General features: G+C 38.0%; 1 protein-coding gene across 1 annotated transcript in view; it reads right to left on the reverse strand.

Moving 5' to 3' along the window:
* Dlc1 (DLC1 Rho GTPase activating protein) overlaps positions 1-26,540 on the reverse strand; it is a 387,771-nt gene that overhangs the window by 183,935 nt on the left and 177,296 nt on the right. Inside the window, exon 5 of the mRNA XM_060381619.1 lies at positions 7,883-7,916. Coding sequence (XP_060237602.1) covers positions 7,883-7,916 — 34 coding nt within the window. The remainder of the gene's footprint in view (positions 1-7,882; positions 7,917-26,540) is intronic.

Raw genomic sequence — 26,540 nt, forward strand, 5'->3', positions numbered from 1 at the left:
CAAATTCCACAGTCCTAAGACCTTCCAATAGTCTCTTAAAATTTTGGATCTGTCAACGGAGTAAACCAGAGCCCTCATGATTTAATCATGTCTAAAAATACCTCACAGATGCATACACAGTTGTGCCCTGCTAATACAGTATATCTCAATTCCGAATAAGTTTACAGTTATGGTAGAAGGAGCTTTATAATTTCATAAACAAAAATATATCCTAAGATACATTAAACACTGAAAGAAGAATATAGCCAAGTAGGGCCTTCAGCTATAAAGACTTAAAGAGACCATTCCTATGCAGGATATAACAGATGAAGTTGATGGAACGCAATAGAAAATATCTATCAGTATTGATTAAAATACAATGGAGAAAAAAATAGATATTTTTATGTTGTGGAGGCAATTCAACTGGCCTACCCTTAGGAACCTTTAGGGTTCTGACAATGTCCTATGTATACATCCTACATATGACATCATCTGGACCAGGTACTTAATGGCCAATCTGCTGCTCCCCCACCTCCCTTGCTTTCTTGTTCCTCTCTACTTTTTCCCCTTTCTCTTTTGGGGAGCTCCCTACCCCCACCATGACTGTCTGTCTGTCTCTTTACCTCTCTTTCTCCATCTCTAGCCAATAAATACCTTTCACACCAGATCTGTTGCTGTGCGTGTGGCATATTTTTAAATATATCCCAAAAGATAATTTTACTTACTTAGCAATACAGCAAAAATAGAAAACTAAGAAGTGTCTAGAAACTATCCATATTTTGAAATATCTTATAGTCAAGAATTTAACATTTAAGAGTAGAATACTTACTTTTTTTTTTTAAGGCATTCTTGATACCTGGAAGCAAGTGTGTTTCTTCTCAATAGCCCGCTCAAACACAGCCAAGTTTTCACTGGGTGAGTTTACATTAAGTTTCAGAGAAACTATGAGGTTATGTGTGGGCATACCCTAAATTCTTTCCTCACAAAAAAGCAGGCAAGTAGAGACCATAAAACTTAAAAAAAAAAAGAAAAAGAAAAAGAAAAAAGCACCAAGTGAGTATTTATATGCTATTTGTATAAAAATAGTTTAAGTCATTTTTCTGAGAGTGAAAGTGGATAGAGAATTTGGAATGTTGGCCAGAGCCCAGCCCAGCCTGATAGAGACAATTTTTAGATCCTATGGAGACCTAGCAAGCAGCTGGGGGTCTTCACAGTCTCAGGAAGAGCTTCTTTGCTTAGAACTAGAAGAGTCTACAGTTGTCTTTGACAGGGTCACAGAGAGTTAAGCAATTGCAGATTTTAAATGTATTTTCAATTTATTCATTTATTTACCAAACATCAAACACTTAGAGTAACGCCAGGCACTGGGATACAGAACTGAATAAAACACAATTCTGTTTTTCAAGATGCTTATAGTTTATTTAGTGCAGGGGACAGAAATTTAACTAGTGCTATTGGCATTAAAATGGAGACAGGAAACAGTGAAGTTTTGCTAAAAATTCTGACATTGGGCAACCCTATTATTTTTTCCAATCAAAGCTCTTTGGATATGTAAATACTAGAATGTGGTTTGGAGATTCTCACACTGATAACAGAATGAATCTCTGATGATCAGACTGGGTAAAAGGACAAGTGTCTTCTGATTTTTTTTTTTTTTTGTCTTTTAAAAATATTTTCATCTTCATTTCCCTTTTTACTGATCAAAGGCTGCCAAGGAAATTAATACCAAATGGCACTCAGTCTGGGTTTTGTTCTTTACAGTGTTTACAAGGAGCAGGGGCTGAAAGGATGGAAACCCCGGCTTTTCCTCTCACCGGTTGTCACAGAGTCGTGTTTGTTTGCTGGTTTTCTGCTTTGCTCACCACAACAGAAAGTTTGCAGAGACTATGACTCCACTTTATGCTTTTGAAAAATAGCTTTCACAAGAGTTCCAGACTGAATTATTCATTATCTTGATTTTTAGCAGTTTTACAGCCACCCAAATAACCTCAAGGCAGGAGAACAAACATTCTAAGGAAAACAACCAAGCCCTCCAGCCAAAGTTAGACTGGAAGTCATTTTTTTTTTTCCTCAATGGTACCCTTTACTTCTTCATGTGGGGTAGATTTCTAACTACCATCATTAATTAATTACTTGGCCAAGAGATTTGGCAGTTGTGGAAATAAATAGGAATAAAAGAGGAAGGAGAGAGAAAGTTAAATAAAAATATTAGAGGCACTTTAACTCTATCACTGGTATTGAATTTGAAGCATATTTGTGATTACAGTTGTTTGATTAAGCATGTTTCCACAACACCTACAAGGAAGCAGAGTTTTCTAGATTCATGGGACACAAAGATAGCATTGTTGAATAAGAGAGGCTCATGACCTGGAGAAGAGACAACTAAGCAAGATAGCAAAACTGCAGCAGAAACGACACAGACTGTTCCTAGGAGCAGAGGACAATGGCTCACTCTGCCTGGATAATGATTCATTAAGGAGGTGATGGTACTGTCAGATCTAATAAAATGTAACAGACAGGGGAAGAGGGCCATTCTGCTTAACAGCAAAGACTACTGTGTAAGCGGACAAAAGATGTTTTGAGATTTAATTTTGGCATGAGAGATTCTACCACAAACTGTAGTACTCTTCAAATGCATCCAGGGACTTCATTTTAGAGACGAAACTGTATCAAATTTCTAAGCCACATGCTTCTATAATAAGGAACTTTCTAATTCACTGGTGTAAATATATTTCTTCTTCACTGGATTTAACGTAAATATTTTTATTTAGAATGAAGAAAAAGAATCTGTATCTTCCCCCTCCCCCCCCAAACTGGCCACCTTTCTATTTCTGTCTCGGTTCTTATCTACCATCCCAATTTTTTTTTTTCTTTTTAAGTAAGAAAAGTTCATACCCCAGATCAAGGCAGAAGTAGAGAGATAAAAAATTAGAGGGCATTCTCTGGTTGGATGTGGTAACTATCTACCAGCTAACCAACCAACCAACCAACCAACCAACCAAACAAACAACCAAACAACCAATCAGTGAAAAAGAAGATGTGTTAGTGTGTGTGTGTTGAAGGTCCTAGTGGGAAACACTTGATACATGAAGTTAAATTGCACAGAGCTTAGTTATAGGACATTATAAAAGCTATAGAGTAGCTCTGGAGCTATGCTCAGGGGATAAGAGCTTGTATTGCTCCAGCAGAGGATTCAAGGTTGGTGGGGTTTGCAAGGTGCCTCAGAACTGTCTATAACTCCAGCTACAGAGGATTTAAACCCTGGCTTCTGCACACATCTGCACTCATATGCACATACCCAAATACAGATAAACAAATACAGATATAATTAAAAAATAAATCTTAAAAAACAAACAAAAAAAAAACTGCAGGGAAACCAGTTCTGGGCAGTGTTGAAGAACTGCAGTGAAAAAGTGGAGGCTCCAGCGAGAGGGAAGCCAGGAGAAGTGTGGGTTGAGGAGAAGCTGATGCTGGCAAAGGACCTTGTGCAGTAAGGGCAAGCAGGAACAGCTGGATACTCTCTGAGCCTGGCCAGGTTGCTGGGAGATCCAGTTATACCACTGGACTGGGAATAAAGGATGATTATGAAAACATGAGCAAAAGGAAAATATATACTCCTCAAGGACTAATCTTTTGTAGATATTGAAGATTATTCACAAGAAAGAATTTCATTCTCAAGGAGAAAATAATTTAAAGAGAGAAGCTAAAATGTGACCAACTGGGCCTGGACTACAATGACACGTGTCCGAATCAGCTCAGATTTGTGAAGGAAATGATCTCCCTTGGCAAGGCCAGCTGTGCAGATAGTTGTTCTGTCTTGTCCGAGGAAGCACACACAGACAATCACGACAGAGCTAGAGGCCCAGTTCACACTGGGTATGTGTCATAGAATGGGCTACGTTTTTAAGACTCACTAATGGAGGACTTTTAATTTACACTGTTAAACAAGGAATGAGGAAAGTGAAATAACTTGCTGAAGCCTATACAGATAGGGAGCAGATGTACTAGAGAAGAAACCAGTGGCTCAAGGCTCAGTCTGCTTTTCTTCTGTTTCTTTTCTTTTTCTTTCTCTTTCTTTTTCTTGTTTAAGATGGGCCTTAATTATATATGCTAGTTTAGACTTGAGTGTTGCTGGGATTGTAGCAGACCATTGTGTCTGGCCCATTGGTCCCATTCTCTAGGTGAACACATTTGGTGACTAATAAAGATAATGAAAATATTGTAGCCTGAGGACAATAATATAGGCCAATACTTGTGAGTTTGAGTCTTATTCTTTTATGATTGAATTGGTTGGTTCTAAGAATACCTATTTCCGTCCCAAGAATACATTCTGACAAAGGTTATTAAAAACAGTTTTAGCATGATTCTTTTCTTGGGAAGTTTTTGAGTAAGGTGCTGAAGAGATGCTCTCTTGGGAAGAGCAAGATACTAACTTACTGAAGTCATTCTCCAATGAGAGTTTGAGTTCCTGTAAGCAGAGTCTGAGTTCTTAATCATAACCAATTCTTCAAAATAACCTAATGCGATGCCTAGAAGACCACAGCCGTTCAATAAGTACTTATGGAATGGGTGCACAGGATGCTGTTTTAAAAGTGTTTTCCTTGAAGTGCTGGTTCTCAGGAGGAAGAAGAGCAGGGCTAGGACTGGTGGGAAAGCACAGCAGCACTAAAGGGAACAGGATGGCTAAGACCATGCTAGACAACAAAGGCTACGCAAGAGTGATGGGTGCAAGGTGCTACAAATGATTCTGTTCAGAGCCTCCTAAGGGCCAGGGAAGTGGTTTTCAGCAGGCTTGGATGAGAGGTCACACAAGTTAAAAACAGACCTTCTTAGTAAGGAACAATAGGCTGCCTTCATTTAGTAAGAAAAAAGAAAAGAAAAGAAAAGAAAGGCAGCCCTTAGGGTAGATAGGAAGTTTTAATCCCGTTAAGGAGCTCAATTATCCAGGAAGACTGAGTAAGCCTTCTGCCTTCATCTTCACACTTCTTTCCAGTGGGAATTTAAAATTACAGAGGAGTAAATAAAGTCACATTCATATACTAAACCCTCATGATGTTTTCCATAGAATATGGCAAGCGGAGAAAGGGAAGAGTTAGATGCTTACACTCTTTCACAGCTTTTGAAATAAATAATATTCTTTTTTTGTTTGAATCATATGACCTGTTGCCATTATTCACAGACCGTTCAAATACAAGGAATTACCTCGACAAATGAACTTACTAACTTTTAAAGGGTCAATCTGTTCCTAAAAAATGTATTTGGATTTTCAAAAAAAAAAAAAAATGTATTATCTCATAAGCACAATACTTTGGCCAGGAATTTATAAAGTAAAATTTATTTAGGAATATATCACAGACATATAAATGTTTTCATGTAGGTAAGATGACTAGTTCTACTCACATGGATTTATCATGTATGCGGTATGGGCCATCCGTGTGCCTGGGGCTGAGCAAGGGTATGTATTTCAGCTGGTTCAATTCTTCAGTAAGATCTTACGAAAACCCATGCCATGACTTGAGTCTATCAACTTCTTTCCTCTGTCTGTGTTTTCAAGTTACATTGTATACATGTATGAATGTATGTGTATATGTATGTATTGCTGTATGTGTGTGTGTTCCTCTGTGTTCGAAGGTCACAACACAACTTCTGTCTTTTTACTATATGGGTCCAGGGGATTAACCTCAGGTCATCAGGCTTGGTGGTAATATCTTTACTGGTTGAGACAACTTGCAGAACCCCTTTTCTTCTTTTACTGGGATAGGATCTCTCTGCAACCCTTAGGCTAGTCTGAAATTTGCTATGTAATCTAGAATTTTCTTGAACTCACAGCTGTCCTCCTACATCAGCTTTTCAGTGCTGATTAGAGGATTGTACCACCACAACTGATATATATATATATATATATATATATACACACACATATTTATAAAATTATAATTATATATATATATTTATTTATTTATTTATTTTGAGATAGGATTTTGCTAAGTAGTCCAGGCCCAAGCCTTTCTACTTCTGGCATACACCTCCAGGCAGTCTATCAACTTTGAAATTTTTGCCTCCTTAATACTTAAACACAAATATTATGAAGTGCAGCAGTCAATTTCATGCTACTTTCTGTTGCAGAGAAGGAGAAGAATGTGCAAGATAACAGGAAGTAGTTGATGTGCTCTACTTATGCTGTGTTTAATTCTGAGTTATAGCAGCATTTCTGAAATATCAGAGAAAAGATACAACAAAGGACTCCTCCTTGTTCAAGTGAAACCATTTAAATGGAAGACGGAGGAGTTAGGACTTGGCTACTCTGTCTCCTCAGACAGAGCATTCCTTTCCGTCTTTCTTTCCCCATCAGCCAACAATTTATATCTGAATGGCTTCCTTGGGAGAATTAAAGAATTTGCGGCTCTTCTGGAATAAGATGACAACATTGCTCTATTACACACTTTGTTTAAATCACAGCTAATCTATGGAATTACAGAGACTGTCACCACCCCAGGCAAAGTGGGGATATAAGTTGTTTTGTTTTGGGGATGTATATACACACATCTAGCCATTTAGTTCTTGTTTAACTAGACAGGCAAGCAAAAATCTGTGTGAGGCCATCACAAGGCTTACTGGCTTACTTTAACCTCACCTGATTCGAGTAGGTGTATGATTACTTAATCTGTATGATCAGAGCACATTCATCTTACAGACTTTTGTTTTCCCTCCATAGAAACTTGAATCCACTCTCAGCATTTCCTCCTATGCTGGAGGGCTCTCGGTAATATTAGAGTGAAGAAGTCAGACACCAGTTAAACATGATAGATAAGTTTAGCTCACAGAGTTAAAGAGCAAAGATCTAGCTATAACACAAGATCCCCACAAGGAAAGGTGAACATCCCCCATTCATGTACATGAAGAAGATCGCAAGATGGCTCAGTGGGTAAGGCACTCACCACCAAAATTCAAGATCCAAGTTAAGGTTCTGGAACCCATGTGGTACAAAGAGAAAACTGACACCCACAAATTGTCCTCTGACTTCTATACCCAAGCTATTGTATGCATACTTCCTTCCACAAAATAAATACATAAGAAAATATGAATAGACAAAAACTCACATTCCACAAGGCCTACACTCATTAGAGCACTTGAAGTCAAGACACTTTCTTTTGGTTTGATACAGTCCGCCTCTACTGTTCATGTCTATGAACTAAATGATGTCACATGTCTTTAAACTAAGCAACATGCTTTAAATTGACAGTGCACATTCAAACTGGTTTTGCTTTTCTTTTTGTCTCTATTTTCTTTAGGTAGAACATGGGAGACAATACTGAGAAAGATCAAGACTTTAAATCACACAATTCCACCATTTTCAGGCTAGTTTTTCCTATTTTCATGACTCTCATCAATCCTTTCCCATTTTCCCCACAATACTTTGGAATAATTACAGGCATCATAGACTGTGAAAAACAACACCATCTTTTCTCCAGCAGTTCCATTGCTTCCTAACTACTTTCCGTCATGCAGTGTTCATTTTAACCATTAAGAACATCTATTTCTGACTACTGAACAAGGTACTTGAGATTAAAAAGCTAAAGCTTGATAAATATCAACAATCAAATTTCAAAGACCACTTCTCAACACACTGCTCACCATCACATTTTCCCGCTTTGAGAGACAGAGAAAAAAATTGAAATTGCAGTTATTGTGTGGCTGCAAGAAGCCTTTTAACACGATACAATAGGATGATAACAAGCCCTTTTGAGAACAGCTGCTTTATTTGCTAAGAATTCAACAACATTTCCCATAGAAATCGATGAGGGTTTGTACATTTTACATAGTTAGTGAGATTTCTATTTTCAAGGTGGATTTTCATTCTAAAAAAGGTAGGAGAGAAAGCACAAGGCAAATGTCAACTCACCAGCCGTTTCCTTTTCTCCAGTACATGGGACAGCCTGAAAAAAGGAAAGAGATGCACAAAATTATGACTTTATTAGAAAAAATAACTAATACAATTAGGAATTATGTATCATAAATGTAGTAAAAACTATACCAAGACATTAGAAAAAAAAATAGCACTGTGTAGCAGACTCTGAAGCCATTAGACCCGGCTGTGAGCGCCACATCCTCTATTTTTAGTGATTTTCTGTTCTGAGTTGGAATCGGTCTGTATTATCTTTAGATGGCATTGGCAGTATGTTAGACTAACATACCCTCTGACTTGGGGTCAATTTCTTTATCCTATTTTTGGGAGACAAAACAAAATATTTGGTCAGTGCCGGTTCACTTCAAGCCTTTGGCCTTCCTCTGCTGTCAGTAAGCTTTCGAGTGAGCTACACTGCCTTTTTTTTTCCTGCCTTTTTTTTTTTTTTTTTTAAACAGGTGGGAAATCCCATGTATTTCAGAGGACTCCTGGAAAAACTCCCTTAGTAAGGCATCCTAGGTGCCCTGTAAAAAAAAAAAAAAAAAAAAAAGCAGCCTTGTTTACTAACTACTATTACTCTGGGAAGGGATTTTATGGGTTAATTTATTGATATGAAAGGCTTAAAATTAATAAAAAATATTATTTTTATTATTTTAAGCATAAGGGTAGGAATGAGTAAAGTGAAATATTTCAAAAGTTTACAAAACACAACACAAATTATTCTTTGTGGATACCCAGAATAAATTAAGGAGCTTGAATTTCTAGTTCTTAGTCCAATTATTCTTGTATAAAACAGTACAGAGGCATTGTGTGTGTGTTTGTGTGTGTGTGTATGTGTGTGCATCTGTATCTGTGCATGCAAATTAGATAGGCTTTTACAAGCCTATGCAACCAATAAGATTTCTATATGACAATCACTGAATACAGATTATCTAGTGCTTCTTCTGTCTTCAAGGAACATCACCTACAGAGATGAGGCAAGAAAGCCATTCTCACACAGTGATATGCGGTGACTATATGTGTGTGTGCGTGAGAGAGAGAGAGAGAGAGAAGAGAAGAGATAGAGAAAGAGAGAAAGAAAGACAGAGACAGAGAGAGACAGAGAGAGAGAGAGTCAGAAAGAGAGACACACAGAGACAGACAGAGACAGAGCGAGGCAGACAAAGAGGGAAGAGACAGACACAGAGAGTCAGAGACAAAGAGAAAGGCAGGGAGAAAGACAGAGGCAGACAGAGGCACACTGAGAGACAGAGGGAGGCTTCTCTGAGGAATGGTGAGATATACACTATTCTTTGAGTGAGGGATATATGCTTAGAAGGCTGTTTGATGCAGTTTTTTTCCCTGAAAAAAATATTAGTAGTAGGATCTTTATGACCTCTTTAGCCAAGGAGTTTTGGGCAGGCTTATGGCACTAAGTATGGATGCCTTCCTGCGGGGGGGCTGAAATTCTATCAAGTAACTGTTTGTCCCTTCCATAACACTCATATACTAGTGTACCAATGAAGCAACCTTGCCAGGTCGCCATTATCAAAGCTTTTAAGATTCACAGCTGGGTAAGACTGTTGTTGACCTTTCTTGCCCAGCGTACTGCAAAGCACACTCTGGTACCATGACAACCAGTCAGCAGGGAGGAAGCTTCCAGCTTGATGTTGTGTGACAAAAGTGCATACACTTCTTCAGCACAAGGGTTCTAACATCAGGTTCGGTTAAGTGACTAAGAGTACTGGCAATGGAAGCCTTTTGATTGCTGACAAGGTTGAGGATGTAAGTGACAGGCAATTAAAGAATACTTATGAGGAAGTCCCCCAGAGTAAGAACCAACTCACACTTTCTTAGTGTTTAGTAAATGTAGGCTAAACTTTCACCTGCACAAATCCGTTCAATCCTCAGAACTGCCTTATAATGTCCTACAGATTACAATAGCTTGCGTGCAGTCCCCTGGTCAATTACGGAAGCTAGGATATACAGTTTGGCATGTTGGCCTACATGTCTGTTTATCAGAGCATTCTAGTTGATGGAGAAAACAAGCCTGTGATGTTCTATGACAATATATTGACTGAGATTGCAAAAATATATGTGTATATATTTGTTTGGGACAGTTAGAAATTAGACAATAGTCCTCTTCTTATAGTTAAGACATTTGAAATAAATTAAAACTCTTGCACAAAACTACAATCTGACTTTAAACAGACAGGACTTTCCTATATTTGATTATAAAAATGTATTCATAATATGTAAAATATTTAATAAAATTACAATCATTGAGTTGAGTTATAAGACAAAACTATCTCACCCTTCACATGCCCCATGCCCATATTTCAGTGGCTAATGCTGATTATTTTGGAATCTTACCATGTTCCGCATGCTGCTTTAATTTACCAAATCTCATTTCTATTAAGTAACTGCAACAGTCATAATAAAAAGTAGAAAAAAGGGAGTCAAAGTTTAATGTGCCTAGACGGTGATAATGTCTCTTTTCAAGTAAGACCACCTCATAATAACTGGATAGCTCACCACTGGCTTTTTTTTTTTTTTTTTTTTGAGGCAAATTGGCTCTCTAGAAAATGATTTGTGTGTAAATTGACTAAATTTGTGAAACTCACCATGGTTGTAAGGCATTGAAGCAATTGGAAAATGCTGACACTTAGTATTTAGTTTTTGTTCTTTTAAATTACATGTCTTATGATATCTTGAGCACAAAAGTCTGACAAGTTTCTTCAGTGTGGAATTCACAATTTAGTTGACTAAAGATACATGAAAAGGCAAAAAAAAAAGTCCCTCAGAACGAATGGTGAGTGACAGTGGTGAGCTCTATCACTGGTCTGGTGTTAAATGAAATGATTAGGTGATAGATGATCAAAATTACTCAGGTGCAGGGCTGAAGAGCTGACTCCTCAGTGATAAGGACACTTGTTGCTTTTATAGACGACCCAAGTTTGATTCCCAAAACCCACTTTGAATAGCTGATCTGACATCCTCTTTTCTGCATTCTAGGACACCCATATATGTTGCATATCACCTGAATACAGTAGTAAAAATATAAAATTAAATCTTAAAACAAAAGATTATCCAGGTAGAAATGAAATGGTTTCAGGCACTGGACCCTTTGGAAGAAGGCATTGTTCAAGAGATTGGCTTTTTATCCCTTGCTTTCAAGGTAGGTACGATGAGTATAGTTGGGTTTTTGTTTTAAAGTCCATCTATCTATCTATCTATCTATTTTTGGGATTACCAGAAACTTCTCATGCAATCTGGCTGTATATACTCAGTTAAATGTAGGTGTTCATCAAACCTGCTTTTTGTGGAATACCAAATACAATTGTTGCTTAAGAGAGAATTCCCATAGAAAGCATATTTTCAAATTGGTTAGGGACCCTGGCTAATAGCAGCCATGTGTTCATTTGAACTGCCTCTTCAGGAAGTTATTTAACATTTCTGGCAATAAAACTATTAAATGGGGTTTTCTGCTGGCCATATGGGTTCTCTGTAACTTCATATTTTCTTCTCTCTCAATGGAACAAAGGAAAGTCTCCTAATAACTTCCAAATGAGAGGGAAAATCATTCACATTTTGTTATTCTCCTCTAAGATATTCAAGTAATAATAAAAAAAAAATCATCATTTCTATGACTCTGAACTACTACTGCCTGCCCATATTCTGAGCTTCTAACAGCTCTCCCACGGCAGGGTGTTAGTCCTTGTTGGACAGTTAAGGTGATATTACACTTGAAATTTTAGTAAATGTCATTGAAAAGAAGGCCCTTTAGTAAAGGAAGAGGAAACAACTTGCCTTAGTGAGCACTCTTAAAGCTGTGTGTGGGAGCTTGGCTGGCTACTCATGTTTTCGGATGGGAAATACGCTCAGGGAAGTGCTGTCTTTGACATGACTTGTGGAAATTTTACCTATGTCTGTCAAGTTTTTTGGTTTCCTGTCAGTCCTCTGCACTGGTGGGATGAACTCCACCTGGTACCTTTGGGAACTTACAGCAACAACCATACTATACTATACTATACTATGGATGGCAGCATTAGGAAGACAGGTCATACCTGAATGCACTCCAGCACAATGTCCTCCATTATAATGTCAATGAAAAGATTCTAATTGAACTTGTTTCTTCTGGATGATTTTAGATGGAAATGATATAATTTTCTTCAATAATGAATGAATTTCATCAATATACTTTCCCCTCAGTTATATAAAACATTGTCCTTCTTGTGTTTGTTATTTGGAATTAGTACCACATAACATCACTAGCAAGAAGGATCTTTTGATGGTCAATCTCTTCAAAGAATAGGGAAATAGTCTAGAAGCTGTACTTCTGGGCTCCATGAAAGGTCAGCTTGTTACTTTCCTTTACAGAAAGCACACTGACTGGCAGTTTTTATTTTCTCTCTATTTTTTCTGTCTCTGTCTCTCTTTGTGCTTACTCTCTCTGTGCTTATTTGGAATGCTTTCAAATATCACAGATGTTTCCATAGAAGTGTCTGGAATATTTTGATTTTTTCCCCGTAGGACTTTCTTCCAATTCCCTTTTAAAAAGTAGTTAAATTCATAAAGAATTAGTGACAGTATAATTGATTTTCTTCCCTTTAAAATGCTCACATTTGTTCTCAGAAGCATTTGGTAGAGAAGATTTCACAGTGAGTAATTATGTCCTTAGAAATAATGGGGAAGTATCTGCCAGTGCTGAAGAGTCCAAGCCTTAAATGAGGGTTCAAGAGTCCAGTGTAGGCAACAGCAGGAGCTTGGGACTCACAGTTGACAACAGGATTTTGAGTTTACCTTTCTTTGAGCAGTCATGAAAGAAAACATCAATGAAAAGAGGGTAGGTGGGGTAATAGTCTTCTTCTTTTTTTATTTTTCTTGCTCTTCTTGTTCTTGTTCTTCTTGTTATTCTCGTTCTCCTCCTCCTCCTCCTCCTCCTCCTCCTCCTCCTCCTCCTCCTCCTCCTCCTCCTCCTCCTCCTTCTTCTTCTTCTTCTTCTTCTTCTTCCAGACTGGTTTGAAATCCTTCCAGTGATTTCATACAGCATCTACTCAATGGTGTCAGTTTGCTTTCAAATGCATGAAGAATCTCACTGGAAAGTGGGCTCTGATGGGCCATATGATGGGCAATATGATATCATCTATTCCATGCTCTGAAGTATTTCTCTAGTGTTTGAGGTTCTCTTTCAGGAACATCTTCGTGGTGGAGGAAGGTCATTTATAGGTCATCAAAATGTTCTCCAAAGACCACCTTCATAATTTTTCCTATGCCTCTCTACAAATTGTTTATTTAATACTTTAAAAAACACTAAAGAAATGTTTCTTTTTAAACTTTATGTTATAGGAAATGCATGTATTTGTGGACTTTTTTAGCTACATTATTCTTAATGTACACTCAGTTAAGTGACTACTTAAATTTGTCATATTTGCTTCTGATTGAGCTGATCTTTCACCTATGGTCTATATGTCATTCTTAGAAAGAATTCCTTTTGTCTCCATCATGTTGGCTCTGAGGATGCCAAGCTCTCAACTGGCTAAGTGAATGTTGGCTGTCAAAGTGCAGCTAGACTAGAACCCAATTCAGAACAGATTCTTTTATGCCATAGGGAGCCCAATGGTCATCATAGCTTTACCTTTCCCAAGGCTCTGTTTTTCTCAGTGTTCACAAGTCCATTTAACTTACTTTCTTAGCTAGCTAACGGTGGAATAAAGAAAGTTCACTTTCAGAAAATTATCACGACCCACCCCCATATACCTTCAATTACAAAATCTCCAAAATTATTCTTTTATAGGATGTACTGCTTTACATTTTTCCAATCTGATCTATGAAAGTTTACAAAAAATACCACAGGCCTGGAGAATAGCTTTGAGCAAAAATGGCAAATAACTTATTCTGAGAGCAATTGATTTAGTGGTGCTGTTTCGATTCCTGAATGGATAGTCTCAAGCAGTGTGCTCCGTACTTTTCAGTGTTACACCCATGCCAGATCTGTTCTTCAGAGCACTCACTCAACCCCACAAGGACTCTTTTCCTTTTCTCCAGGCTTTGCCTTTTCTAGGCCAAGTCACAGGTTTTTGTTGGTATGAAATCCTTCTTATGGGATGTGCCAGGCATCCTTAAGGGAGCTTTCTCTGATGAAGGGTTTTAGTTAATGATTGTCCTCACTCTTTCTGGAGCTTCAGCCCTTGGTAATGATGCTCTGCTTTCCTCTTTCTCTTGTGCCCTGGTTTGGTTAATCAGTGTCAGGTACATGTTAAGTACTCACCAGCTGAACATTCTTCTAACTAAGTGTGATGATAACCTGAAAGAGATGGAAGACATACTGCACAGGGCAGTGATGTAAGAATATGAGGGATGATTGATCCTAAAAGCCGAAGTAACATGAGTAATGTTAGGATCTTTCTTGTTATAATTAGCTGCTGATATTTAACCACTTTCTAGAATTTTCTGAGTGGTTTCCTTATCAATGAAATTGTTGCAAAGAAATGGATTACTACAGAGTTCTTGTAAGTAACTGATTGATTATATTTGGTCCTGAGGTAAAAATAATTATATAGTCATTAATAAATAATGCAAAGCAAGGTTGTCGGTATCCTTTTCTTCTATTACATAAACTTGTTTCTGCAAATTTGTTCCCTCTAGTCTTGAAATATTTATAAATGTTTTCTGATATTTTCGGAAAAATTTTTTTTGTTAAAAACTTTCATTCAGTCTTACAAAGCTGAGAGTACAGACTAGAATCCTCAGCACTCACTGTCAATTTGCAGTCTATCCAAAGCTATTACTACACATGTCTATCATTTACTTTCTTGTGAGTGAGCAAAAGATGTTATGTGATTTAATTCCTCGAATGGGGAGGAGACTTAGTTCTCCACAATTTTGGATGAGTGTGTACATGGAAGTGAGCTCTGTGTCAAAAGAAAAAAAAAAGCAGAACATTTGATTGTTTATGTGACTTCTGAACTGTAGGCGATACCTCAGGCCACTAGTTGCATTTGGTAAGTTTTTTTTCTCTCCTTATTGTTGAAACGAAATCACATTAAGTAAACAAATTAATGGATTTCATTGTGATGTTTCCATGCATGAATACATTGGGATTCAATAAATTTATCTTTCCCTACTTCTTGTTTTTCCTTCCCCTCCTCTCTTTCCCACTGTTTCCCTTCCTTTTCTCTAACAGTCTCTCTTCTACTTTCAAGTCGCTCCACCACCTTCTTCTACTCTTACCTTGATAGGTACCTAGCCTGATTCTATAGCTTGGTTATTGCGAATAGTGTTACAATAAATATCAGAGTTCAAGTGTCTCTCTGTATTCTGACTTAGATTCCTCCAGGTTTATTCCCAGGAATGTTAAAGCTAGATCACCAGATAGTTCTATTTTAGTTTTTCTTAAAGAATCCCCATATTGATTTCCACAGTCATTGCTCTAGTTTATATTCTCATCAACAGTGTTACTGTTTCCGTATATACTTGCCAATATTTGCTATTGTTTATTTTCCTGATGATGGCCATTTTGAGTGGGATGAGATGGGATCTCAGTGTAGTTTTGATTTGCATTTCTCTGATGGAAATTATTAAACAGTTTTTTCCTATAGTTACTGGACATTCATACATTTTCTTTTTGGAAATCTCTTTATATTATTTGGTTTACTGATGGGATTGATGCTATTTTTATCATTGTTTTGGATTCTGTGTGTAGTCTAGGCAGTAATCCATGGTTACATGAATAGCTAGTAAAGGTTTCTTTCCTATCCTGTAGGCTCTCTTTAGTATTTTGATTGTTTCTCTTGATGTGCAGAAAGAAGCCTTTTAATTTAATGCAATTCTTTTCATAAATCCTTGCTTGTTTTGTTTTTGAGCTTTTGAATTTCCAGCCATGAAACCATTGTCTAAGCTTATACTGTGAGGCATTTTCCCTGTGTGTACTTTCCTCCAGTCATTTAAAAGTTTGTGTCTTAGCTTACAGTCTGTAATCTATTTTGAGTTGATCTTTGTATACGTTGAGAGACAGGGAGCTCGTTTCAAGTGTTTATGTATATATGTCAGTTTTCTCATCATGATTAGTTGAAAACTTGTCTTTTTTCCACTGCATGTTAGAGAAGGCGATTATAGAGGTGTGCTATTTCTCAATATTCTCTTCTGTTCCATTGGTTGGCACATCTATTTTTCTAGCAGAGCCACCCCGTTTTTTGTTAACTCTAGCATATTTTGAAATTGGGTGTTGTGATACTTCCAGTATTGTTCTTTCTGCTCACGATTGCTTGGGTTCTCCAAACAAAGTATTTTCTGTTTCCATATGAATATTAGAATTTTCAAGAACAACATTTTGATGACTGTTATAGGTGTTCTGATAGAGATTGCACTGAATGTATAAACTGATCTTGTTAATATGGTCATTTAAAAATACTAGCTAGTTTTTATTGAAATTTGTCCCCCACCTCTCAAATTTCACCAAACTAAAATTAATTTCATATATTTAGCAAGTTGTTGATGTACAACAAGCATAAGATTATATGTCATATACATATAATGTTGGTCAATAGAATGGGAAAAACATATATATATATTTACTAATTAAAGTATTTGTTTATAGTTTAACATAATCCCATATAATTGTTAGTTTAAAAGTAAAACAGCTGGCATTGTGAATTTGTTTTCTTTTTTTTTCTTAGTCTCTTAAAAGGCTAACAGAAAAAATATTTCATTCATACCTATCTGGGTTATTTAAATTATTACCAATGATATTAAAATAAAAGGTTAAATTCACATCAAGAGTTGAGAGTTTGTATAATTATCCATGTCCCCCCAACTCATCCCAAAATGTAGTAATATTGACATTGTTTCATGATTTGCAGCTTACAAACATTTGGTCAAAACACCACACCATTATATCTGAGCAGCGGCAGAAAACTGTTTGAATAACATCCATAAATTTACTTATGATAAACTCTAAACTATTTCACTGAGTTGGAATTTACTTTTATCACACCTTGTACCATGTAAGTGAGCCTTTGGCTGGGAGCCAGAAATATTTTTGTTGCAGTGAGATAGGCCTTGTAGCGCTAATCACTGAGAAATTTGATTTGAAATATGTATCTTTTGGACTCTGTAACCTCTGATGCCCACAATGCCAGGATCTGTTATGATGCAGATATTCATTCCTTCCTGAAGGCAAAGGTTCTCTAATTTTTATTGCAGGCCTGAGGGGACAGAAATTGTTGGAAGTGGAAACTAACAGGGTAATTTGGAGGTCTAGAACATTCATTGAAAACAAAAATATAGCATGAGAGCTTTCAGAAATAGGAATGGTAATAAATAACACATGAATAATTGATGTGTGAAAGTTACAAGCAATATTAACATTGATAGTCTTTTTGATTCCTGGCCACTGTGAGGTGAATGCTGGCCTTTGTCCTGATATAGTTACTGCTGCCTTGTGAGCAGGCAAAGGAGCAAACTGTGAACTAAGATACTGCTTTTCTTCCTTAAGAACAAAATTGAGATCTTGTAAATTCTTCTGCCCTCTGAGCCATTGGTGCTGAGGTGAGGCATCTGTGTTATCATTTTGAGTCAAAAGCCTGGATTGATCTGTTGCCATCCAAAGAAGAAAGGTGGGTTCATTTAGAGATGACCTTGCTTTTAGGAACTTTTGGTTATCTCTTATCATCAGTATAAAAAGTACTCTAGGACAAATTTCCCTTATCAATAAGGTCATGGACCAATTACTGTGACTTCAGAGTGGACCCAATCTCTCAAGTTGGTGTTGGTCTCTGTTGCTCCAGATTTCTTTTCTCCTCTGTTCTTCCTCCAGGAAAGCCAATTTGGATGCTGGATGGAATCACATATCCTAGAAAGCCTAGGATAATTTTGATTATCATAGGCTTTACAACCAGAATGTTCACTTTTGATGACACAAGGTAGCAATAACCGGATTAGAATAAACCACCGAGGTTTGCATGTCCTCCTTTGGTAGTCTTGTCTATTATTGTGTAAGATGCAGATGCAAAGAAGAAATTTCTCCCTTTAGTATGAAGTTTAAGATGAAAGATAACTATGAGACAACCTTATCCGAAGTTAACCTAACACTCACCCCATTCTTCATGCAAGAATGACATGGAGGTTAGGTTAGCCAAGTGCTCTGACACAAGTGCATAGAGGTGTATAACTCCTGATTTCAGGGGGTAACGGAACCTCTGGTGATGCTCTGCCGTGGGCCCCGAGGTACACTAGACAGCCCTGCTCTGGTGATCACTGCAGCTGCAGGAGGACAATGTAAGGAAGGCTCATGTGAAATGTGTGGGGTGAGCAAAAGAGTGTGGAGGTTTGGCTATGGAGTATGAAGTGGTAGGTTTCTCTCGCTAGCGTGATTTGATTGTTTCTTGCTTGGAATGCATTTGTCAGGCTGATGTAATTGTTGAGAGATGTGTTTTTCTTTCTGGTAATTAAAATTAATTTTAACAACTCGTTTAGCTGTCAGAAGTGTTCCGGTTTGGATAATTTATATGCGAACGCTACAGGGTTCACATATAAATGGGAATGGGGTTCGTGAGTCCTTTTTTCTCTAAGAGAAGTTATTGGCACTTATTGTTGTAGGGAGACGTGGTGTCTTTTTTTTCTTTAACAGTGTAGCCACTGATAACTTATCCATCATCAGGTAAGTAACCATCCACCTGTGCTTGTACAAGGAATGGTGATTGCATTCAGCCGGGAGAAGCAAACCGATCCGAAGAAGATAAAGGTCATGAAACTAGGAGGGGAACTTGTTTAGAAGCAGGGGTTTAGGGATATCATGAATGTATTGGGGGTGAGGATGCCTAAAATACATTATATACATGTGTGAAATTCCCAAACAATAACAATAAGTGTCTTTTTTTAAGTGTAAAATTGAAAGCTTTCAGATTAAGGAAAAAAAATCTCGGGAGGCTGCTAAGATCGTCTATAGTCATCTGTGACCCGTTTCGCTCTGCAAAGTCATTGATGATATCACGGTGTCTACTTACTGATTTAAATATCACTGTATGTGTATGACAAACATGATCTAAAAAGAGTTTTATGATACCAGGCTTCCACTGGGGGTCTTGGAACATACTCAGCCTTGATAGGGTAGAACCACCACACAGAGGAGAGGGTATACTTCAAAACCTGCATCTATAAGTGAAAGCAAAAGTTGAGGAAAGTGGAAAGGAGTTGAGAGATGCCACCCAAGAAAGAGAGTGTGGTTCCAGCTGCCAGCCATTCTTTAAAAGACTGAGCAAAAGACTTCAATGACATAGGAAAGTCAACATTTACTGACACCGAGTACTTGCTTTCTGCCAGTCACTCTTTTCCGTCCCTTCCTTTAAAGAATCACTTTTACTAAGTTTGTTCTTTGAAGATTTCATATTTGTATATAATGCATTCTGGTTACTGTTGTCCCCTGTGGTGGTTTGATTGATAAGTGTCCTCCATAGTCTCAGGTATTAGAACACTTGGTCCCCACTTGATGGAGATGTTTGGGAAGGTCATGGAATCTTTAGGAGGAGGAAGTACACCACTGGGGCAGCCTTTGAGGGTTTATAGCCTTATCCACTTCCTCTTCCTTCTCTCCACTTCCCGTGTGTAGATGAAAATATAGTCACCCAACTTCCTTCTTCTGTTTCCATGGACTCTTTGACACAGACCGTGAGCCAAGCAAGCTCTTTTTTTTCTTAATTTTCTTTGATCATGGCATTTTATCACAGTGACAGAACAGTAATTAACACAGTCCTCCTCACTGATCACCCCTGCAGTTCAAGAATTCCACTTCCTTTCTGAGAGGTCCCTTTCCCCTATTCATGCCTCTTTGTTTTTGTTTGGGTCTTGCTGAGTTTAACAAGTGCCATCAGAGTCACAATGAGATTGGAGCTCTCTGGTGGGTTATATAACTGAAGATAATGCCCCTCACACCTCACTCCAGCACCCATCAGCCTTAGTACCCCTTGAGCCCGCAATTCATGATTGAGCATTGATAGGCCCCGTGTTGTGCAAGCCAATGCAGGCAGCCACAACAGCTGTGAGATCTTGATTGTCCTGGCTGTGTCATGCAGAAGATAGCATTTCATAGCCCTTGTCCACTTTGTTCTAGCATTTACGTTCTTTCTTCACTCCTTCTACAATGTCCCCTGAGTCTTAGAGGCAGTGGTGTAACTGTCCTGGTTAGGGCTGAACACTCAGTTGTCATATTCTCAGCACCTTGGGCAGCCACGGATTTCTTTTCAGGTAAGTGTTACTCTCAGTTCTTATCAGATAAATTTTTCTTTTCAATGAGTGGTGACAAAGACAGATAGCTGCACTAGCTGCCAGTTGTTCAGGAAGCTCCATGATGCAGCTTCTGCAGATCATCATCCTGGCTGGGGCTGGGGTGGGCTTTTTTTTGTTTGTTTCAACTCAGCTGTCTTTGAATCATCCATACTCCTGTGTGCAATTCCTTACCAATATTCCTGCGAGGAACCCCAAAGAACTGTCTGATTACCTGAGCTAGGCTTGGGTGGAATTTTATCTTTACTCTTTTGTGAGTCCTCTGTCTGCAGTGAATGGATGTTTGTCCACATCTCTTTGGGATAAAGTCACACCATACCTGTTCTTTTTTTGTCTACACTACCTCTCCTGGGCTAGAATATTTCATTTTCTATCAATATTCTGCACTGTGGATGAAAGTAAGTTAGACAGGATATTGCTTTCAAGTGCTGGAATGTGGCAGGGAAAGAGGAACTGAAGGCTGGGCGTTGTTGAGATGCTCTGTGAGCCTGTGCCATGGCTTGAATAGGAACAATCAATTCTAACACAAAGTTAAACCCTTTTACTACATGTCAACCCTAGGCTGGCCAGGCTTTCCATCTTCAAATTTTAATGAATTACTGGCTATGGGTACATTTACCAGAACAAAGGAAATCTCTCTCTCTCTCTCTCTCTCTCTCTCTCTCTCTCTCTCTCTCCTTCCCTCTCTTTCTATCTCTTTCTTTTTCCCTCCCTCCTCCCCCACCTCCCAGTGTGTGTGTGTGTCTGAAAAGGCCAAAAGAGGCTGCCAGATGTCAGAAGTTGAAGTTACTGCCCAGCATGGGTGCTGGGAACTGGGCTCTGGTTTGGCGTAAGAGCAGGACATTCTCCTAACCACTGAGCCACCCTCTTTAATCCAACATCTTTACTTTTTTTGACTATGATAGAAAATGTGCATTTTCATGAGATTCATTGGATGCCTTGCAGTTCAGTTTCCTGTACTGTCTGCTCTCTAAAGAAACAACAGTAGGTGAGGTGAGCTTCTCATCTGGACACTGACAAGTCATGGGTATAACAGAGATTGTTTTTATGGGTATGAACTTCTTCATTAATCACTTATGATGTCAAAGGTCTTATTTGTAATGATATCAATACAGTTTCTGTTATCACCACAGAGTACCCAAGGTAGGCTCCATTATAAAGAAAAAGGGTTTATTTTATTTCATGATTCTGGAGAGGAAATGTATAGTGTACATAACTTGTCATAGTTCTCTTGCTGGGGACTTTTGAGGCAATACAGGGCATCACAGGACAAACACATGTCCATATGTTGTATGATCTGGACTACCCATCTCCTACAGAATTCTAGAATTCAGTTTTGGGAGTGCCCCTCTAATCTAGCCTCACCCACTTTCCAGAGCTAGGATGTCTAACCAGCAATGTTTGGATTAATGTTCTTTACAGCTTTTTGCTACTTCAAAGTGTGAGACAAGGTTTCGACTCATCCAGTTTTGGGGATAAGGAGACCACACCCAATCCACAGCAATACCTGTCATCAAGCTCAAAAGCAACTGGTTTAGTGACAATGTACGGAATTGCTTTTTAAAGTAGGAGCACATCAGGAAAAAAAATGCCAAGAAGTGGGGGAGGAGAACAGGAAGATGCCCGGCCTTGAGACAACTTCATTGCATGATCACCTGTTACCCACTCAAGCTGAGGAGGTATGCCAGCATTGTTCCCCCAGCAGCTGTTCAGTGCAGCCTGCCTCTCCCACCCAGGTCCTCCTGGCATTCAACAGCATTCTTCTGTTGAATTGTATTACTTCATTATCAGGGTCAACACAATGCTGGCTTGGCTTTTGGCTGATTAGGTTGACCTAACACAAATGAATTCTAGTTTCTTTCTTTTTCTAAGACAGAGTCTTACTCTTAAAGGCCACCCTGGCTTCTCTGCCTGGCAACCTAAGCACAGCCTTCAGAGTGCTGGCAACGCAGGCATGTGCTACCACTCTTGAGAACCCTAGCTGGAGACATCAGTAAGATGAACCTTTATCATCTCCAGCTTCTGTCTTGTTGCTGATTGAGAATATTTGACCTTATGACTTCTAGGGTCTCCCAAGTGGGTTGCAGACTCATCCTTCTCACTCTTCATTATGAGAGAATTGAATCTTGGGGCTCTCCTCACCTTCGTATTGAACGTACCTTATTCAATGATCTATTTACTGGAATTAACAAAGGAAATATTTGGTTTTACATTTTAAAATAAAATTATGACAAAATGCCCTCTTTTCCTTGTAAATGGGATACAATGTAACAGGGCTCTTACACCAGCAAAGTGGTCATGATACTGATTGCCTAAAATAAAAGAAAAAATGATAACAAGAAAGAATACTGCATTTCAAAACCTCATTCAGACTTCACTAACTATGAGGCTCAACGGGAAACTTGTCTGTAAAAGAAACAGAGACTTCAAGGTGATTCCAAAAATAGGATGCCCGAGCACTTCAGTGCATTCTAGATACCCAGCCAATGTCTTTTGTGTGACAGTGCCCTTTCCGTCCCCCCCCCATGTCCCTCTGCACAGGCCCCAACATGCACCATGGGAAGCATGAGTGAAAATGGGACACATCTGATTCTGGGACACCCAGAGGGCCTTCTGACACTTCTGTCACCTCCTGTCACAGAAGCAAAGAATATCTTTTCAAAGTAGCTACTTGTCAGCTGTCCTGATGATGCTTCACACCTGACACACAGTCCAGATCAAAGAGATGGCCTGATTTTTTAGGCACCTTTTACGGTAACTCTGCAAGTGTGCCACATTCCTTTTTTCTTTTTTCTTTTTTAGAGTAGACTTTTTATATTTCTGGAATTGACTTATATGAAAAATGTTCATTTTTGTTATTTTTTTGAATTTTCAAGTTCTATTTTTTAATATATATTTTTAATTTATTACAATTTATATCACTTTGTATCCTAGCTGTACTCTCCTCCCAATCCTGCCCTCCCTCCCTAATCTCTTCCCATGCCGCTCCCCCAGTCCACTGATAGGGGAGGTCCTCCTCCCCTTCCCTCTGACCCTAGCCTATCAGGTCTCATCAGGACTGTCTGCATTGTCTTCCTTTGTGGCCTAGTAAGGCTGCCTGTCTTCCCCCTCAGGGGGGAGATGATCAAAGAGCCACTCACTGAGTTAATATCAGAGACAGCCCCTGTTCCCATTACTGTGGAACCCACTTGGAGACTGAGCTGCCATGGGCTACATCTGAGCAGGGGTTCTAGGTTATCTCCATGAATGGTCCTTGGTTGGAGTATCAGTCTCAGAAAAGATCCCTGTGCTCAGATATTTTGGTTCTGTTATTCTCCTATTTTTTTAAGTCTATTTTTAATTCCTAGAATGTTTTAATTCCTTTTTGTAGTATTTGGGTCAAAACTCCATCTAAAATGATACATTTCCTCTAATTCTCTACCCTGGAGATTTTGAGAATTGGAAAATTAAAGATTTTATTGTGGTAAGCTGAAAAGATATTTCTTTTTACATGTATTATCTCACTGAGGTCTTTAATATAATGGTTTTGTTTCAAAAACTTTAATCCATTTTCCTTCACAATAAGAAAAGTTCAAAGTAAAAAATTTCTTATTTTAAATAATTTAATTTGTTAATCAAAATAAACAAAATCTTATCTAGTGTGTGTTTTATTGGCAGCCATTGTTATTATTGATTGTTGTAGTTTTTAGACACAACCAAATATCTGTTGCTAAAGTGGAGCCTTAATTGTATTAGTTCTAGGTTCAAAGCATTTTGCTCCTGTCATAATATTTTATGTCTGTGTCACAATCAAAATTTTATTGTAAGACACAAACTATTAAATTGACTTCAATTTTAAACTTTGGATTTCGTATAGCCTTGACATTCTACTGTATGACTAAACCCAGTTTAGGACCTGAACTGTGAATTTAATTCTTTTAAAACTAGGGTAAAAGCCTGAAGAAGGTTAAATACCTTTTACCAGAACTCTCTTAGGTATAAAGTTTTAGCTTATTTTTAATATCCTAAATTTTAAATGGCTCTTAGTCTGTATTGAAGTATCTCTTTCTCATGGGAAAGTCTCTTTTAATAAAAAGCACAGACTGCCTGGAACCACACAGATTCTAGAAAGTGCTGTCTACAATTCAGGAAGGTGCTGGGCTGAGAACTTATTGTCATAGCTTCAAAAATGGATGTACAAAGTCTAATGTGCTCTCTTTTAAAAGATGGCACCAAGTTCCTCTCTGTCATAGGCCACGGTAGAAGTGATGGCTTCCTAAGAGCTCTCTCTCTCTCTCTCTGGAAGGCTTGCAATGGGGAAAAGCTAACTGCCGTGACACCAGAGTTCAAAGGCATCTATGTGTGGTTCTCATGCTGAAAGTGACCCACACTGACTGGGGAAAACCTCGCAGTAGTGGCTAACCTTCAGACTGATGGCAGCCTGAGCAGGATGTACAGCTAGAGCCAGCAGCTGCTTCTGAACTGAATTCCTGACCTATGGAGGGAGGACTGAGTTTGATAATAAATGTACATCACTGCTTCATTTTATCTATCTATCTATCTATCTATCTATCTATCTATCTATCTATCTATTATCTATCTATCTATCTATCTATCATCTATCTATCTATTTATTTGAAACAGGGTTTCTCTGTGTAGACTTGGCTATCCTGGATTCACTTTGTAGACCAGGTTGCCTCAAACAGAGATCCGCCTGCCACTGCCTCCCTGAGTGCTGGGATTAAAGGTATGTGCTACCATGCCCAGCTACATCATTGTTTTAAGGTGTTTAATTTGGGAACAATCTATTAATCTGTAAACAGTATAAAATACTGTAAATCTACATGTTTAAACACTTATGTCTGCATTCATACATATCTGTAGTGCTGTGACCAAGCTAAAATTCTTCTCATGCTCTATGAAGTTACATGTTTCATAGCTCCTTTAAAAGATCTTTCCAGGTTCAACTCTTTTATCTTTAATGTTATAAATCAGAAATTTCTCCTTCTAAAATTAAACAGCAATTTTTTGGTGGTAGACCAAATGGAGAGATGCAAAAAGGCAACTGCTATTTTGTTGTTGTTATAATTTTCTCACTACACTTTACAATGAAGCAGTCTTGGTTCTGTTGATAATTGTTATTTGTTTAATTTATATTACTGATGTCTGTGTACCTTCAATGTATCTTAGTGATAATTAATTTCTACCCTTAGGGAAATTAGATTTCTCAACTAGCATTGATGTAAGTATATATATGGTCAGGTTCGTTATTGATAACATATTTAAATATATGCTGAGCTAAGGCAATGCAGCAAAAGGAATGCCTTGTTGTTTTTGAATATTTACATATTTTATTTTATGGTAATCCCATAAGGCATCAAATAGGCATTTCATTAGTTAGTGATAATATTTATTTTGAGAGTAAATGCTTTTTGGATTGTAAAGTAAATATAATTTAGACTTTGAAAATATGGGCAGATGTCCCAGTGCTGCATTCCTGAGGTTAATCCAGCCATATGGCTCACGGCTTATGTGTCAAAACTAATGTATCTTCATATTGCCATGCTTTTGTTTCCTTGGATGCACTAGAATTTCCCCAGAGATGCCTCTGAGCATCCTGAAGACAGGATGGAGAACTTGATAGAAACTTTTTATTTAAAGAAATGATTTGTTCAGAGTGAGACCCAGCCATGTTTTTGTTCTTTCTGATGTTTTGCGGTTGCTGGAGCTGCCCTCTTTCAAATGTCATAATAGTTAAATTTTCAGAGCTATTGCTACATGCTCAGGAGTGGCAGTTTTCCTCCTAATATTGAGGGGCGTCTGGAGGATCTGATCCTTAACATTGCTCAAGAGTAACGTTAAGAGTTGAGAGACATAGCTCAGTAGTCAAGAGCACTTGCTACTCTTGCAGAGGAAATAGGTTCGGTTCCCAGCACCCACTTGGTAGCTAACTATTTTGTATAACTCTAGTTCCAGAGGCTCTGACGCCCTTTTCTGGATTCTGTGAGCACTCCCCACACATGTTTCACAGACATACATGCAGGCAAATAAAACTTTATGCATAAAATAAAATAACTAACTCTTCATTTTTTAAAAAGTCACTTTCAAATAAGTTTTAATTTTGCTAGCATGACATAAGTTTATCTTTCTTTTAATTTCCATTGTTAATCTTAGGATTCTCAGCTCCTAAACCAAATATCAATTATGTACTTTTCCTTTTACAGTGAAAAACAGAAATTTTATTTTCCAGACCACAGTCATACTGTATATCCAGCAAATGCAATAGTCTTTAATGAACTTGAAATGGGATTGGGATAGCAATTGTTTTCTTTACTGCCTCTCCAAGATGTGTGGCTTTTTATTGTATGGTTTTCAGGCATCATTGGAGTAACAGGTAACTTCAACAATACTTTGT

This window comes from Meriones unguiculatus, chromosome 4 (assembly GCF_030254825.1).
Source record: "Meriones unguiculatus strain TT.TT164.6M chromosome 4, Bangor_MerUng_6.1, whole genome shotgun sequence".
NCBI lineage: Eukaryota > Metazoa > Chordata > Mammalia > Rodentia > Muridae > Meriones > Meriones unguiculatus.